This window comes from Clupea harengus, chromosome 18 (genome assembly GCF_900700415.2).
Source record: "Clupea harengus chromosome 18, Ch_v2.0.2, whole genome shotgun sequence".
Lineage (NCBI taxonomy): Eukaryota > Metazoa > Chordata > Actinopteri > Clupeiformes > Clupeidae > Clupea > Clupea harengus.
Window position 1 is genome coordinate 15,017,965 of NC_045169.1, and position 18,346 is coordinate 15,036,310.

At 43.6% G+C, this 18,346-nt stretch overlaps 1 protein-coding gene across 2 annotated transcripts in view; it reads left to right on the plus strand.

Annotated features, from left to right (window-relative positions):
• The window catches only part of LOC105895414 (RAS guanyl-releasing protein 2), a 54,793-nt gene extending 43,375 nt beyond the window's left edge, over positions 1 to 11,418 (plus strand). The window contains exons 13-18 of one of the 2 annotated variants that reach the window (XM_031584690.2): positions 569 to 710; positions 5,376 to 5,412; positions 7,724 to 7,829; positions 7,946 to 7,998; positions 9,323 to 9,385; positions 9,776 to 11,418. In XM_031584690.2, the coding sequence (XP_031440550.1) occupies positions 569 to 710; positions 5,376 to 5,412; positions 7,724 to 7,829; positions 7,946 to 7,998; positions 9,323 to 9,381 (397 nt within the window). In that variant the 3' untranslated portion in view covers positions 9,382 to 9,385; positions 9,776 to 11,418. Of the gene's footprint in view, positions 1 to 568; positions 711 to 5,375; positions 5,413 to 7,723; positions 7,883 to 7,945; positions 7,999 to 9,322; positions 9,386 to 9,775 lie in introns of both variants that reach the window. The other variant, XM_031584691.2, reaches the window with a different exon arrangement.
• Positions 11,419 to 18,346: the final 6,928 nt, after the last annotated feature.

Here is an 18,346-nt window from a genome sequence, read left to right on the forward strand (position 1 = left end):
ATATAGACAGTGTGATGTCACTGAAACACTATAATGATATAGTCAGTGTGATGTCACAGTGACACTAGTCAGTGTGATGTCACAGTAACACTAGAGTAATACAGTCACTATGATGTCACAGTAACACTAGAGTAATATACTCAGTGTGTTGTCACAGTAATACTAGAGTAGGTGATTAAATGAGTAATGTGAATTTGTGTGTGAAAAAGTGGTAGTGGTCTGAGTTTTAGTATTTTATTTGTTTTCTCATGCTGCACGTCTCATTGATTATTATGTTCTGTCTGTTTTTCCTCTGCTTTGCTCTACCCTTTATCTCTCTTTCTTTCTCGTTCTCTCTCTCTCTCTCTCATCTCCTCATTCTTCCTCTCTCTCTCTCATCTCTCTCCTCATTCTCCCTCTCTCTATATCTTTCTATCTCTTTCTCTCTCTCCCCATCCTCTCTCTCTCTCTTTCTCGCTCTCTCATTTCTCCTCATTCTTCCTCTCTCTCTCTCTCTCTCTCTCTCTCTCTCATCTCTCTCCCCATCCGCCCTCTCTCTCTCTCCCCCTCCCTTCTGTGTTGGTGTCAGGGATGGGAAGATCAGTCGTGAAGAGATGATTGATTACTTCATGAAAGCCAGCTCTCTGCTCAACTGTAAGATGGGCTTTATCCACAGCTTCACTGACACCACCTACGTCAAGCCCACCTTCTGTGAGCACTGTGCAGGCTTTGTGAGTATCTGACACACGCCGCCCCACACAGGTCATCTCTCTCTCTTTCTCTCCTCTCTCTCTCTCTTTATGTTTGCCTGCCTGTCTCTCTCTCTTTCTCTCCTCTCTCTCTCTCTCTTTCTGTCCTCTCTCTCTCTCTCTCTATCTGTCTGTCTGTCTGTCTGTCTGTCTGTCTGTCTGTCTGTCTGTCTGCATGTCTGTCTGTCTGCATGTCTCTCACTCTCAAATTCAAATTCAAATTCAAATTCAAAAGGCTTTATTGGCATGACTGCATACAATACAACGTTGCCAAAGCATGTTTACATAAAATGTACAATCACAATAAACATAAATAAATAAAAAACAAACAATAAGTTATAGATGGTAACAATGTGGTATATAAACATATAACAATAACCGGTTAATTGTTAATTATTAAACATGTAGTTATGTGGGACAGGGACTATGGAGCTCATGACAGGCTGATACATATTTTGCTGCCAGTCTACAGCTCTCTCTTTCTGTCTGCCTGTCTCTCTCTCGCTCTCTCTCTCTCTCTCTCTCCCGGTCTGCCTCACTCCTCTGATTCCATCTCCTTCTGCTTTTATCTATTCAACTCAATTCCATTCAAATCAGTTTTAATGGCATGACCATTTTTTTTGCATTGCCAAAGCATAACATTTAAACACAAAGTTTTCATACGGAACACAAAGATATTGCAAACATAGATATATGCCTCTGAGATGAACAAACAGGTGTGTGTGTGTGTGTGTGTGTGTGTGTGTGTGTGTGTGTGTGTGTGTGTGTGTGTGTGTGTGTGTGTGTGTCTGTGTGTGTGTGTGTGTGTGTGTGTGTGTCTGTGTGTGTGTGCAGTATGTGCTTGCATTGTGTGTGCAATCCATTTATCTCCCTTTCTTGTGTGTGCCTCAGACCTCTTGCTCTTTCTCCAATTCATCTCTCTCTCTCTCCATCTCACTCTTACTCCATCTCTCTCTCTCTCTCTCTCTCTTGTGCTTCTCTTTCTCTATCAATCCAAAAGTGCTTTATTGACAGATTAATTATACACTATTGCCAAAGCACTCACAGCAACAGCACAACATGAATACAAGAGAGAGAACAGAACAATCAGTACACTAACACAATACTGACACACTCCATAAGTACACTAACACAATACTGACACACTCCATAAGTACACTAACACAATACTGATACGCTCCATAAGTACACTAACACAATACTGATACACTCCATAAGTATACCAACACAATACCAAAACACTCCATAAGTACACAAACACAATACTGATACACTTCATAAGTACACAAACACAATACTAATACACTCCATAAGTACACTAACACAATACTGATACACTCCATAAGTACACAAACACAATACTGATACACTCCATAAGTACGCTAACACAATACTGATACACTCCATAAGTACGCTAATACAATACTGATACACTCCATAAGTACGCTAACACAATACTGATACACTCCATAAGTACACAAACACAATACTGATACACTCCATAAGTACGCTAACACAATACTGATACAATCCATAAGTACACTTACACATTGGTTACACTTTTGATGTGTGTGAGTGAATGAAGGTTTGTGAGTTGCAGGTGTGTGTGTTGATTGTTGCAGTATGTGTGTGTGTGAATGTGTGTGTGTAAATATGCGTATGCATTCAGGGCGCATCCATAGGCCCATCACTGTGTGGTCACTCCTCTTTTTTATCACAGTTATCTGTGTTATAAGCAGCTAGTCTCTACACACACACACACACACACACACACACACACACACAGTAATAAGCAGCTAGTACTGCACAGTCTCTATATACACACTGTATTACAAATTATGCGAATTGTAAGTGTTATTGTTTAAAACATGTCATGTGAAGTTGAGGAGAACTGGGGTGATTGTTTTTTCTGTCCTTGAGAATATAGTGTGCTGGAATAGTGATACTCCCTGTTCTTCTTCTTATCTCTGGAACCCTGTTAAATAGACACTGCCTGTGAGAGAAATTAATCCGATTCTCACACACTGCTTGCTGTTCACTCTGTGTGTTTCTGATCCTTCTGTAGAAGACTAATAAACTTTATACTTATCGCTTATTATAAGACTGATCTCATTAGACTGGTTATGATCAGATTTCCATCACAACACACACACACACACACACACACACTCACACACACACACACACACACACACACACATATATATATATATATATATAGCTTTGATTGTGGATATATAGCTTTGATTGTGGATATATAGCAATGATTTTGGGTATATAGCTATGATTGTGGATATATAGCTATGATTTTGGGTATATAGCTATGATTTTGGGTGGAAGTTGGATTCGAATTTCTTTGTAATCCGGACAGCTGGTGAAGGAGTGACTCTGACTCTTTCATCTGTTTCTCCTTCATTCCAGTTCCACTCTCTCTCTCTCCATCTGTCCTCCCTCGCTCTCTCTCTCTCTCCATCTGTCCTCCCTCGCTCTCTCTCTCTCATTGTGCTGTTCTCATTAGCAGTCTATTGATGGCCAGATTGATTGATGCTGCGCGGACAAGTCGATAAAGTCCTACAGTCATGTGTCTAATAACCAGCCCTCTGTCTCTGTAAAACAGCGCTGAGTGAGGGATGCATGGGAGTCTGCCGCTCTATAAATAGCGCAGAGGAGTGACAGACCGGGGACAAGCGTGGCGGCTTCTGTTTCCCCCGCGAGTGTTTACGCCAAACTCACGAGGCGGCGTATAGACACAGGGGAATTGTGGGGGATTTTTGATAATCTTATGTGGAAAAGCTGTGAAGTGAGGAGAGATAAGCGCTGTGACCGGCAGTGGCAGAAACGCCATCCATTTCCTGTTCGCCAGAGGGGACTTCCTGTTGGCAGAGAGACAAGCACAACAGGGGTTTTTGAACTGTGAGCCTGTTAGGATGTGCCGAGCTGGACCTGAAACAACAGAAACACCCACACATACACACACACACACATCTCTACATGCACACACACGCGCGCACACACCCATCCCCCCACCCACACACACAAACAGCACACACACGCGCACACACACGCGTACACACACACACACACGCATACACACACACACACACACACACTCTCACATACCCACACACTCTCACATACCCACACACACATACAAACACATAAACACACACTCATAAGCTCATGCACACACACACACCCACACACATACACACACACACTCTCACATACCCACACACACATACAAACACATACATGCACACACACTCACAAGCTCATGCGTACACACACACATCCACACACACACACACACCCACACACACACACACTGGATGTTCCCTCTACCTATGGTTTGTGTTCTATCCCAGAAGCCTCCGCCTACAGACAGGCGTAACTTGTTTCCTATAGGGAACTGGCTCTCCGTGCGTATTCTGGTGGAGTTCCTTGTTTAAGGAACAGAAGTTCAGCTTGTTTAAAGCAACAGCACAGTACAGTACAGGTGTGTTTTATAGGCAGCTAGGTTTGGTATGATCTTCACATTCATTTTGATGGCCATGTGAAGGACCGAACACCTGCCATTTCCCACCAGCCTCCCAGGCTATGCACTATATAGTGGTCGGGGGCAGGGCACCATGTGACAGGTGTGACACCGGCCACTGTGTCGCCAGAAGACACCAGCACATTTTGACCAGTGCCAACTGCGTTGTTTTGCGAGATTTTGCACTTGACTTTGGTAGTCTTGCTAGCTGTAGAGCAAAACTCCTGAGCAAAAGTCATGTGGTGGTGGTGGTGGGGGGTGTAATTGTATGTTTACTAAGTGGCGAGAGGAGAGCTGGAGGGACCTGGGGGGTTTTGGTGCAATGAAATGGTCTCCCTGACGTGTTTTTGTGTCGTCACCTTGATGACAAACTCTTTTTAAAAAAATGTTTATGTGGGGGCTCTGAGTGTACCGTCTGAGCCCCTTTGTCCTTTGTGTGTGTGTGTGTGTGTGTACATGTGTGTGTGTGTGCGTGTACATGTGTGTGTGTGTGTGTGCATGTGCGTGTGTGTGTGTGTGTGTGTGTCTCTGTGTGTGTGAGGGGACATTTGTTTTTCTTTTGGTGTGTGTCTGCATGTGTTTCTGTTTATGTATGTCTTGTTTGTTTGTGTGTGTGTGTGTCTTTCAGGTAAGGATATTTCTGCCGCCTCAGATCTTGTTTGTGTGTGTGTGTGTGTGTGTGTGTGTTTGTGTACGTGTGAGTGTGTGTGTGTGTGTTTGTGTGTGTGTGTTTGTGTACGTGGGTGTGTGTGTGTGTTTGTGTACGTGTGAGTGTGTGTGTTTGTGAACGTGTGTGTGTGTGTGTGTGTGTGTGTGTGTGTGTGTGTGTGTGATCTGCTCGGGTCTTTCATGTCATTGTTCCCCCCCTGTGGTTTGTCCTCGCCGCTTGATCTTAATCCCCCCTTCCACACACACACACACTTTCTTTTTTTCTCTGCCTCCTTTTTTCTCTTTTCCACATCCCTCTCTCCTCCCTTCATCCTCACAATACTGATCCTTCAGCTTTTCCATTTTTTTTCTCTCTCTCTCTCTCTCTTTCTCTCTCTCTCTCTCTCTTTGTTGAATGCTAGAATGTGACTTTAAGTAAAAACTCTGTTGTTCTTCTGTCACAGATATGGGGTTTCTACAAGCAAGGCTGTAAGTGCAAAGGTAAGACACCAACATCTCTCTGAAAACTGCTGTCATTTTATCCTGCTGTTCAACACCGACATCTCCCTGTCATGATATGCTGCTATCAGATCACACACACACACACACACACACACACACACACACACACACACACACACACACACACACACACACACACACACACACACACACACACACACACATTCAGACACACACACACACTTTGTAGCAGTAGCAGTAGGAGGTGGAAAAACAACAAAAGAGGATCTGTGAAATAAATACAGTGTCCCTCGTCACCCCTCTCCTGGGTGTTTATGGAGGTTACATTGAGACACAGTGACCTCTACTGGCAGAGTGTAGTATTACACAAGGTGACCTCTTCCACTTTGTGTCCTCAGTATAAAGGAGAGGAGTGCTGATTCTTTTTTCAGGTTTTCTCTTCTCGTGTTCCTGGCTGTCATCCAAGTTCATTTTAATTGTTTACACATAATTGAAATCGATTCACTTTTACACACTTTCATAAATTCTTACAAAACAAAGCTCATTATCTCTTCTAAAATTATGTTTTGATTTTAAATGATTTCATTTTGAACCAACTACATATTGGTTTCCGTCTTTGAAAGACTGGGGCCTTTTGCAGTTTCAGTACAACATTGCAGTGCTTGTATACGGTTCTGCTTAAAAACAAAATAAAAAAAACAGCCCACTACAATACTACACCATAACAAAAGTATTTAGGTTTACAGTAGTTGTTCTAACATTTAGAAAACACATGGAGTAAAAGCGTTTAGGTGGTGCCTTGTTGGTGTTTGTTTGTTTGTTTGTTTTTAGTACACATATAAAGTGTGAGTGTGAGACTTTCCTCTCCCACACTTCAGGGTGATGTTCTGTGAATAGCAGTGTCACGAATAACACTATAATATTCTGGAGAAAAACTAAAGTGTGGAGACAATTATGGGTCGTATTTTATAAAACAAGAATGTGCTGTGGAATTGAGAATGTGCTTGCAGGTGTTGCAGACTTGTTTTTAAAGATATGGTACAGGTCATGAGTTCTAGTGAGGAGTGTTTGCGTGTGAGAGTCATTCATAGCATACCAGTGATGTTTGGGTGTGGTTCAGAGTCTGTGTGTTGTAGTGTTGTGTGTCTGTCTGTTTGTTTGTGTCTGTTTGTTTGTTTATTTGGGTGTGTGTGTGTCTGTTTGTTTGTTTGTTTGTGTGTGTGTGTTTGCGCATGCGTGTGTGCGTGCGTGTGTCTGTGTGCATGTGTCTGTGTCTGTGTGTGTCTGTTTGTTTGTGTGTGTGTGTGTGTGTGTGTGTGTGTGAGTGCGCGTGTGTGTGTGTGTGTGTGTGTGTGTGAGAATGTGTGAGCGTGTGTGTGTGTGTGTGTGTGTGTGTGTGAGAATGTGTGAGCGTGTGTGAGTGCGCGTGTGTGTGTGTGTGTGTGTGTGTGTGTGTGTGTGTGAGAATGTGTGAGCGTGTGTGTGTGTGTGTGTGTGTGTGTTCATATTCATTCATCTCATTTAATCTTCCTGTCCCCCTAATGCATCATCACCTGTCCTTTGCCCCACCCACATCCATTCTCCCATCCAATCAGAGTCTCGCTCTGTGTCCAGACTGATGATTACGTCAGTGTGTCTGGGTGTGTGTGTGTCTCACTGTGTGTGTGTGTGCACCACCTGCAGACACACACTCACCTCCCCGCTGTCTGAGTTCGCCACCCACCTCCTCTCCCTCCTCCCCCTCTAGCTTAATAACCCCCCTCCCCTTTTTTCTCCTCTTTCTCCTTTGTTTTCTCTCTCTCTCTCTCTCTTTCTCTCTGTTTTTGTCCGTCACCCTCCATCCTTTTTCCCCTTTATATTTCCCTCTACCTCTATCCATTGCACTCTTTCTTTCTCTCTCTCTCCCCTCTCGCTCTATCCATCCATGTGTCTCTCTCTGTGTGCGTTCCTTCCCTTTTTTCCTCACTTCTCTTCCTCTCGTTTCTATTTCCCTCTCTATTCCTCCACTCTTCTCTTCTCTCCTCTCCTCCCCTCTTCTTTTCCTCTCTCCTCTCCTCCCCTCTCATCTCCTCTCCTCCCCTCTCGCCTCCTCTCTTCTCCTCTCCTCCCCTCTCCTCTCCTCTTCCCTCCTCTCCACTCTCCCCTCCTCCTCTCCCCTCCTCTCCCCTCCTCCCCTCTCCTCTCCACTCTCCTCTCCTCTCCACTCTCCCCTCCTCTCCCCTCCTCTCCCCTCCTCCCCTCTCCTCTCCACTCTCCTCTCTCTCCTCTCCTCTCCTCTCCTCTCCACTTTCCCCTCCTCCTCTCCTCCCCTCTCCTCTCCTCTATGCAGTGTGTGGGGTGAACTGCCATAAGGCGTGCCGCGCTCGGCTTGCGGTGGAATGCCGTAAGAGGACCAAGAGCATTAGCCACGAGACTCCGCCCTCCCTGCAGGCCAGGTCCTACAGCTTCCCACCGCCGTCTAACGCACCAGTCAACCTACAGAACACAGGTGAGGATGCAGACACACACACACACACACACACACACACACACACACACACATACAGGCCAGGTCCTACAGCTTCCCACCGCCGTCTAACGCACCAGTCAACCTACAGAACACAGGTGAGGATGCACACACGCACACGCAGTGTTTTCTGTGGGCACCTGGACTAGAGTAGTGTTCTCTGTGGGCACCTGGACTAGAGTAATGTTGGGCACTCTGTGGGCGCTGGGTTTCAATGCCAGCCGTACATTACTTGAATCATGACCTGCATAAAGTAATGAACGCTATCATGTTAGTCATTACTGCTGCTGATCCTATAGTGTTAATGCATGGCTCAGATAGGGCTTCACTTTAATACGAGACAGAGAGTTACCCTCACAGTGACAGATGTAAGAAACAGCAACATGTGTGTGTGTGTGTATATGTGTGTGTGTATATATATATATATATATATGTGTATATATATCTCAGAAAATGGTCCGTTGTTGATGAAAACGCACAGAATAGTTTTTTTTCCCTCTGGCCCTGTTTCTTTTCATGCCTCTTCTTATGTCTCTCTCTCTCTCTGTCTGTCTCTCTCTCTCTGTCTGTCTCTCTCACTCTGTCTGTCTGTCTGTCTCTCTCTCTCTCTCTCTCTCTTCCTCCCTCTCTCTCTCTCTCTCTCTCTCTCTCTCTCTCTCTCTCTCTCTCTTCTCTCTGGCTTTTCTTTATTCCCTGCCTGTCTGGCCCCACTTGTGAGGGTGATTTGCAATGGAAATGTGATTGGCTTCAGATGGAATCACAGCGTCGCCAACATGAGTCACCCACTAACTCCTCTGTGTGTGTGTGTGTGTGTGTGCCTGTGTGTGTGTGTGTGCGTGTGTGTGTGTGTGCCTGTGTTTGTGTGTGTGTGTGTGTGTGTGTGTGTGTGTGTGTGTGTGTTCCTCTAAATCCTCCAATTCCCTTCTTTACCTCACTAACACTCTGTGACTCTCTCTCTCTAACTGTGATGTGTGTGTAGATGTGTGTGTGATGTGTGTGTAGGGTCAGCAGGTGTCACTGATCTCTCGTGAAGCTTTTGTGACTGATTTCTAATTAGGCGATCGCTTGGTTTAATATCAGGTAAATTGGATAATGTTAATACGAGATGGAGGGGAAAAAAGCAGGCATCAACTAATAGAAAAGTCCTACTGATAGTGCTTTATGGTCGAGTTTGACAGGGTAGGGACATAAAACAGGCATCAACTCATGGAAGAGTCCTAATGATCGAGTTGGACAGGGTCACAGTCTGCTGAAGGTGTTTTCCACTCCGCTGAGCTCCTACACCCCATCAAACCAATAGGGACTTTTTATCGTTAAGTTTGATCATATATGAGAAGTAATCTCGCTTAATTCTCACTTCTCTCTTTCTCCTCATCTCCCCTTCCCTCCCTCTCTCCTCCTCCCTCTCTCTCCTCCTCCCAGTTATCGCTGAAGAGGACATTGAGGCAGTGGAGGAGGGTGTGTTTGATGTCCATCTATAACCAGGTGAGGAGAATAAAGGTGCAGGGGACACGTAAGAGATAATGTATAGTCTGCCAGTCAGTATAGGAAAATAATTCACGACGGGACGAACAGGACTTTTTTCAACATTCGGAGGAGCCGTATAATAAGTAAATATAATTATGTAAAGTTTTATATATATAATAATATTAATATAATAATATATTAATATATATATATATATATATATAATATATAAGTTATACAAAATGGAGTCTGCTCTAAATGTTACTTAGTGATGACTGAGGATTAAATAGACAAACGGGGAAGTAACTTTTTTTCATTTCTATTTTATTTGCTTGAGTGTTTTTTCTTTAAGAAAATGTGCATTGCATAATGGTATGAACCTTTACTTTGTTTGATCTGTCTGTGCAGAAATATGCCTGTGGCATTCTGCCCAGAACAAGAGGAGTACAATCTCATAACTTAGGCCAGAAAAGAAAATATGTATATACACATTCTTCAGCCTGCCAACAACTTAGCTGATGCTAGTTTGGAAACACTTTGGTGCTTGGTGTTGAAGACAGCCACCAAAGAAGTCCACTGAGGGCAGCCCAGAACACCCACACGTTGCCATCTGGTGGACGATGACTGTAACTACATATGGACTTCCTCTGTCTCCAGCTCAGCTGGTATCTCTTCCCTTCTTGAATGTGAAAATGAATGACTTTGTATTTGTATTTGTCATGCGGATACCTTTGTATTTAAGTGTATTTAATTATGTGGACAGATACTGTATTGCTGTGAATGCTATTTGCTGTTTTGACATTTTTAGACCCTACCTATCCAGACAACAGAAGGCTATGGCTTACTCTGCTGGTGAGGAAGTTGTGTAACTTTGTGTGCTATTTTCAGTACAAACTTTTTTGAATATTCTCCAAGACTTCCATGGTGCTGTGTCGTGTTGTGCCAAGGATGGAACGGGGGTGTAGCGCTATCTGACTCCCATCTATTTCAGCTCCCATTCTAGTGGACTAGTGCGTCAACATTTGGTGGACTGTAAATATGATGGATTTAAGGAGAAAGTGTGTGTGTGTGTATGTGTGTGTGTGTGTGTGACCGAGAGAGCGAGATAGGGGGCAGTATTTGTGCTGTGCCAATAACAAACCGCATCATAAGGGTTGTAATTTACAGACCTGTATTATCATGAACTCAAGTGTGACCCGTCCGACATCTTTAGTGAGAAGCAGTGTGTTCAGTGGAGCAAATTATGGCATGACATCACGATGTACCTCAAACAGTGTCATGACATCACGAGTCATAGATGTACCTAAAAGAGTGTCATGACAGCACGAGTCATAGATGTACCTAAAAGAGTGTTATGACATCATGAGTCATAGATGTACCTAAAAGAGTGTCATGACATCACGAGTCATAGATGTACCTAAAAGAGTGTCATGACATCACGAGTCATAGATGTACCTAAAAGAGTGTCATGCCAAAAGCGTGAGGTTTGGCCGCCCTGAATGCAGCATCAGTCTTCTATACAAGCCTCAACAGACCTCGCCACCCATACAATACCAACAGAAAGACACAAGCTTTTTATAATCTTGCCACATCTCACATATTTGCAAGCTTAGTTATGTTTATTGTTTATAACTGGGTCGATTTGTTTGTGCTGCGCTGCCTGTTTTATGATGAAGTTTTAACTCTGAACTGAAATATGTCAGCTCATAATTTGTTTGAGATTTACTCCAAATATTTAATATTGTTCTGAGAATTTGAATTCCTCTACTCTGTTCTTGTAGAAGTATCTGTGTCAATGCATGTACTGGTTGAACTATCACTACTGTATCTGATGTGCACTGATGCTTATTCGGCCAAACCTTTTTTTTTTTTTTTATATATATATATATATATTTGTATAACCATTTATTTAAGGGAACGGTTGTGACTAAAATGTATGTCACCTTTTTTTTGTTTGTCCCAGAATGTTATAAACAAATCTAATCACATATCACTGCTACCTTGTATGCTGTTTCAGGAAGTAAACGCATCAAATAAACCCATTCAGAGCATTGCTTCATGTATGGATCTATACTTCTGGAATGTGTACTTCGGCGTGGCAGAATGTGAAATGGTCGACTCTAGTGTCTGTTTAGTAGACAGTCTGGGAGGCTTTTATGTGTGGATCTGTACTGCAGATAGGGTTTTATGTGTGCATGGAGACTCTAGCTGCAGATGGTTGACTGAAGGGTAGCCCGTGTGTCAAGTAAAGAATCTGGGAGAGAAATGACCCGAGATGCCCTTTAAACCCTTTACAAAGTTACAAAGCGTTTTGTTTGACCAGACGTGTTTTTAAAGCGTTTTGTTTGACCAGATGTGTTTTAACAGATGTTGTTTGCCTAGACGTGTTTTTAAGCGTTTTGTTCTACCAGACTTGTTTTTAAAAGCAGTTTGACACCTGAGATTTACAGGGAATTAGAATACCAATCGCAATGTCAACCACCCTAATATGGAATTCTAAATGTTTTGTGTTCCAATACCAGTATGACATCAGATATGTTCAGGAGCCAGGATGTCTCAAACACTCAGTAAGGATGAGAGATCATTATAGTTTCTTCTCTAAGCCACATGTTGAGACAATCTAAGGATCAAAAAGTGCATTTAAATCACTGCTGAGCGTTTCTTTAATGTCTGTCTCCCCTCACTGTCTTTAAGTGTGAGTCTATTTTAACTCAAACTCCCAACTGGAGGTGCTGAGCCCGTAAGCATGACGCATTTAGCTCTAGCTATTTAGCATTTAGCATTTAGTCCTGGATTGCTCGGTAATGGGATTGTAATGGTTAGAGTCGTTTCAGCTTCATCACTCCCTCTCCTGTGTCTCCGAGATGGAGAGAAGCAATGATGATGGTGATAGACTCATTTTCAGCTGAAACACTCCCCTGCCAAACTCGTTCACCCTCTCTCCACGGGCATCGGGCTAAGTGTGATCGTCAGGTTAACTGTTGTGTGTGTGTGTGTGTGTCTGTGTGTGTGCGCGTGTTCTCAGACATTCATTTGAGAGCCAAAGTGGCCCACATTATCACCTACTCACATGCACACACTCTTCACATGCACACACTCTTCACATACATACACTCTTCTGGGTTCTGGAACATCAAAGCAGACATGTTGTATTGCTACTGGCCACATCAGCTTAATTATACACACCAACATGGTATGAGTTTGTGTGTGTGTGTGTGTGTGTGGCATGCATTGTGTTGCCTGTGATTCAGCGTGGAGTTTTATGAAGTAACTTTCCAGGTTTCCTAGGTTACCAGCAGTTCTGTCTGTCATCATGGTGGTTCTGTTCCAGGTTTCCAGGCGGAACCAGCAGTTCTTACTGTCACCATGATAATTCTGTTCCAGGTTTTCTATGGTACCAGCGGTTTTGTCTGTCATTATGGTGGTTCTGTTGGTTCCCGAGGCATCCATGGAGAGGTGGTGTAATTTCGCCTCAAATTAACCCCTGGGTATCACAATGGAAACACTATATGCTACTGGAAGAAAAAGGACCTTGTCATTGACTACTGGTTGAATTGAGCTGAATTCCCGACACTGACTTTTAACTAGGGGTGTATCTGGCACGAGTCTGACCCACATAGGACAGGTGCTACCTCTGTCTTGTTAGAGTCTTTCAGCGTCGTTTGATGAAGTCGTTCCTTGGAGCCGCTCACCTATAGGGGAGCCTAAGCCGATCGCTAAGTGGCTAAACATACGCCGCTAGGATTATTCTCAAGCACTCCCAGCCGTCGCGTGGAGCCCGTTTCCATAACGACGGCGTTTTTCCCCCCGCTAAGTCCACTGTCTCCGCCAGCAGTCACAGATTCTTTATTCGTTTAATTTCGCCTTCCCCGCAACAATTACAAGCTTTGCCAAGGCGACCTCCAGGAATCCCAGGAGCCAAACACAGTCTCGTGTCTGAGCCGCGGCCGTAAGACTAATACCTGTTAATACCTCGTCGCAGCGCAGTGTGATTCTGATGCTCTGATCTGGTGCGTGTAAGTCCTTACAGTGGGAGGGTTTCGAAGGGAGAGATTTGTGCTCCTGGGAGTCTTGGAACAGGCCCGCAGGCCCTCTGCCTCGGACACTAAAGGCTTTGAGCAAGATTGGGCTCCACCAGGCGTGCACCGCAGGCCTGCGCTCTCCGTCCACACTATAAGCATCTGTGCATATGAAAGTGTGCACATACAGACTCATAGCCTTCAGGTCTGCTCTCTCCGTCCACACTAAGCATCTGTGCATATGAAAGTGTGCACATACAGACTCATAGCCTTCAGGTCTGCTCTCTCCATCCACACTAAGCATCTGTGCATATGAAAGTGTGCACATACAGACACATAGACACATACAGACACAAACACATACAGACACATACAGACACATACAGACACATAGCCTTCAGGTCTGCTCTCTCCATCCATACTAAGCAGCTGTGCATATGAAAGTGTGCACATACAGACACATACAGACACAAACAGACACAAACAGACACATACAGACACATACAGACACATAGCCTTCACCCTGCCTAAAAATATCAGCGTCCTGCAGACATGATGGAGCTAAGAAGATAGATAGGCAGACGCACTCAAACCAATCGCGATACACACACCAACACAACTAATGAGAAGACAACACTCACACATACACACACACACACACACACACACACACACACACACACACTATACAACCTATTCACCCAAACACAGAGAGACTCCACACACCCCATGTTTAAACACAGTACACCTTAGACAAAATACATATACTTATTCATGCACACACATACATACAGCACACACAATCTCTCATGAGTCACACTTTGCCAACAATCAAACATATACACACACGCACACACACACACACACAACCGCAGTTTTCTGAGCAAATTGTTTGTCTGGTAAAATAATGCAATGAAACGCCTTGCTCTTTCTCAGCGCTTTCTTGACAAAAATGTTCCCATTGTGTAAAAGGAGGGTGTTGTCGCTGTACTTCCTGTGAATTTGGGACAAGAAAGCCCAACGGGAGAGACACTTTCCTCTCCGCTCTCTCACTTTAATCCTCTCTCAAAGCCCAAACGCTTTTCCTCTTTCCTTGTTTTTCTTAAAGTGTTTGCTGTTTGCACCTTCAGTTGTTTTTTTTGGGTTTTGTTTTGTTTTTCAAGACAGGAAATAAAGACACCAAAGGCACCGAGAGGCCAATTATGCATTTAGTGACTTATTTATAGTCTAAAAGCATGTGTCATTTTCTGTGCTCTTGCATCTCCAAGAAAAGATTTGTGAGTCTTTGAGGAAGGGAGTTATTTGTTTTGCTTTCCTGTTACAGATGTCTCCCGTCCTGACACATCCGGAGAGTCTTTTAGCTTTTAGTGGCTCTCAATCCCGCTTCCCATCATTTAATCAGTGATCAACTGAACACACCTGATGTAGTCAATCAAGAGCACGCTAATTAGAGTAACTTTAAATGAGCCTTGGGGTAGGTAAAAGACTTGCAGGGCAGACATAGAGCAAGTCAGGTCAGGTCAACTCTAGCTCTTAGAGTGTCGTATGAACCGGGGAATGAGGTTTCGGTTCTGTTAGATTTGGGCATTTTTCATATACTTTCAACTCATATGAGTTCCTCCCCCACAAGAATGTGTCACATTCTCGCTACCTTCATTAACACACAAATGGTCAGAAAGACCCTTCCTGTCTGCTGACATTCACACCTTTTTCATATATAGGTAGCCCAGCATGCACACAACCAGACCACAGACACACCCATTATGCTAAGTTGTGTATTCTATTGACTATAACTGAAATGTAATTTGTATACTGAGGGTGTTGTGTTGAAGAAAGGATGCCGTAGAGACACCAACCGCTACGACCGGTGAGAGAACGGAGCAAGGAGAATTGAGGAGACATCGCGGCCTGTGGAGTCAAAGGCCAACCAGAAGACAAACTACACTATGGACCATACCTCCTAATATCTCCTTCTCTCTCTCCATCGTAGCGTGTTGTGTGTGCTCGAGGTCTGGTACATAGAATAAACCGACATCACTATCAGACGGCATTTCATCGAGTTCTTTGCTAGAATCACGCAACCGCAACTAACGTCAGAGCTAACATAGAGGTCTGTTATATAGTATAGCAGTGGTGTTTTCACGGGAAATCTGTTTAGCTTTCCACCCATACCAACGATATTCTTCAGTTGGTGTTGATCCACCCAGTTTCACAAAAAATACAAGAATTAACGACCAGGAGAGACGCGCATCTGAAGCCTGCTGCCTCAATCCAAACGGTGAGTGAATATCTTGTATTTAACGCTGAAAAAAAGAACAGAAATTATCGTTAAAGTTTAGTCTGAGTTAGGTTGCAAGGACTCCTAAGTTTCCGTACCTGCAGTGATTTGAGGGAGAATTCGCTGTATGTTTTATGTACACTTGCATTCATGTAATGAATAACAGGCCCAGTAGAGATGTGTACGTTTGAGAGGAAATCCACAGTTGTGTGTTGGTGCCGTTCCTATTCTAGGTCATCCTAGTCTAGATTTATTTGGAAATAGCTACTATTTTAACCGTAGGGGTAATTGTGGCCGCTTCACAAAGCGTGGTATTTTCAATTAGCTGGCTGAAAAAGCAGAATTGGAAATGCAATAAGCAAGCTACCATACTGGTTTAGGTATTCTTATGACCGCTCCACAGAAGCGTGGCATTTTCAATTGGCTGGTTGAAAAGCAGAAATTGATTATGAAATAATAAGTTGCCGTACGTAGGCTGTTTGTTTTGGTGCTTGAAGGCTTGGTAATAATTTAGCTGATGCTTGGTTGTCCTGTGAAATCGAATCGCATGATTTTAAATAGCCGATGAGCTAATTTTGCGTTGATGTGGGCATCTTGTTTAGCTTAGAGATTATTGATCAAAAACCAGACGTTTTAATTTAAGATTTAAAACTGATATCGCAAGCGACCGTTCGTTGGCACAGTGAAGCTCATCGGGAGTATTCGACCTCGAGATAACGTAGTAGGCGAGGCCTAAGTGGGAAGTCGTGTACATACGATTTAAGTTTTAACTTTGTGGAAGATAATGTATGTTTTGTAACATTATAAGTTATACGTTTATTTTTGTCTATCTGTAAACAATTAAAGATGTTCAGGAGAAGTTTGAGCCAGACCAAAAACATCCCTACTATTGAGATGGGTGATTTGGCAGTGCGTGAGTTTGACGAGAATACCATGATTAAGACAATCAGAGGTTTTTTGAATAGTCATCTCAAGTTGAATGAGACCGAGAGGAAAATTGAGCTGCAGTCCAACATTCCGCCCGACAATGACTTTTGGCCACTTGATGACATCAGGCGCAGTTTTGAAAAGCTTTTGCACGAAAAAGATAAAATCAAACTTTCTCTCGTTACCTTAGATCAGATAATGCGCCGTCAGAGGGCACAAGAAAAAATGGAATCAGACAGAATTCTGAAGATTGAGAGAGATAAGGTATCGTCACTTGAAGGTGAATTGGTTAAAGTAAGACATGAAAAGACTGAGCTAGAATGGCGCCTGAATGTTGAGAACAGCACAGTTCGAGCAATTGCAGATGATGTGAAAACATTAAAAGCAGGACAGGCCAAGAACGAGGCAGAAATAGCAAGCCTGAAAGAACCCAGGGAGGGGGAGAGACGAGAGGCTTTTCAAACAATGCCGATGCTAATTGCTAATTGTGGGTCAAAGAACATGAATGTAGACTCAGGTGTTAATGATGGCCTGGTCAGATTGAGAGCTTTGACATCTAGGTATACTGGTAGAAATGTAGTGCATTCTTATAAATCTGCAAAGCCGCAAGATATTGACCAGTGGTCAAAGGACCTGCAGCATCCGCGTAAAGCAGGGATGAATATCTGGTCTAAGATTACTCGTTTGCGAAAGATTTATCAGTTGCACCCATATGATGGCGTTTCACTGTTGTGCACTGTGCTAAACAACACAGAGGCTGACAAGGTGAAACGGGATGTTGATATTGGGTTAGGAGAGGATCAACAGAACCTAGATCATGGCTGGAAGGCAGTCCGTGAGTGGATTCAGGAGGCTACCAATGCAAGTACAGATTGGGGAAAAATATCTGGTTGTAGACAGAAGGCTAATGAAGCGGTGGATGAATTTGCCCAAAGATTTGCTGAAGCGTTCTTAAGACATTCAGGCATGAGCGGGATGACAGAGGAGAATGTTATGACCAATAACAACGGTGCCTTGAAGGCAAATTTCTTGCATAATACTGTCCCTGAGCTCAGAAGTATTGTTAAGTTGACTACACCCGGTTGGGAAGACACAACGTTCACCTTTGAGATGCTAATTAATGTAGCAAGGAGGATAGAACGCAATACAGAACAAAGGGTCAGAAATGTCAGCACACATGGCCTACACACAGATCCAGAGTTCATGCTTAGAAATGTGAAAGTGGGAAATCAAGGTGATCCTAGAAGCATCAGAACTAGGAAAATAGAGACATCTAGGAATGCATGTCATAAATGTGGAAAACAAGGACACTGGGCTGACAAATGTCGTCTCCTTGGTAAGAGGAAGCACAACCCTCACTCCAGATATGACAATGAAAGTATGTTCTGTAGGTTTATTAAATTAAACGATTATCAGAGACAGGCCCTTATGTCTGCGGTTCCGGGAAACTGAATCTGCCCTCCTTACATTCTCTTACGGCAGCTGAGAGTCAGCACCTTGACAAAGGTGATATGTGTGTAACCATTGAGAAAGATGGTCTACGTTCGGTGCCAGATGGAAAATCCCCAGTTGAGAGTGGGCTGTGCCATGTTGAGTGGGCAGTGCCAGGTTACTGTGATGGGATGATAGAGAAGGCACAGGAAACTGTGGCGCCGTTGGGGTCAGAGGTCAAAACACACATAGAACAGAGTCAGTGGAAGCTATAGGCGATGCTTTAGCTGAGAAAGTTGTAAAGAGAATTGTAGGTTTGGAGGG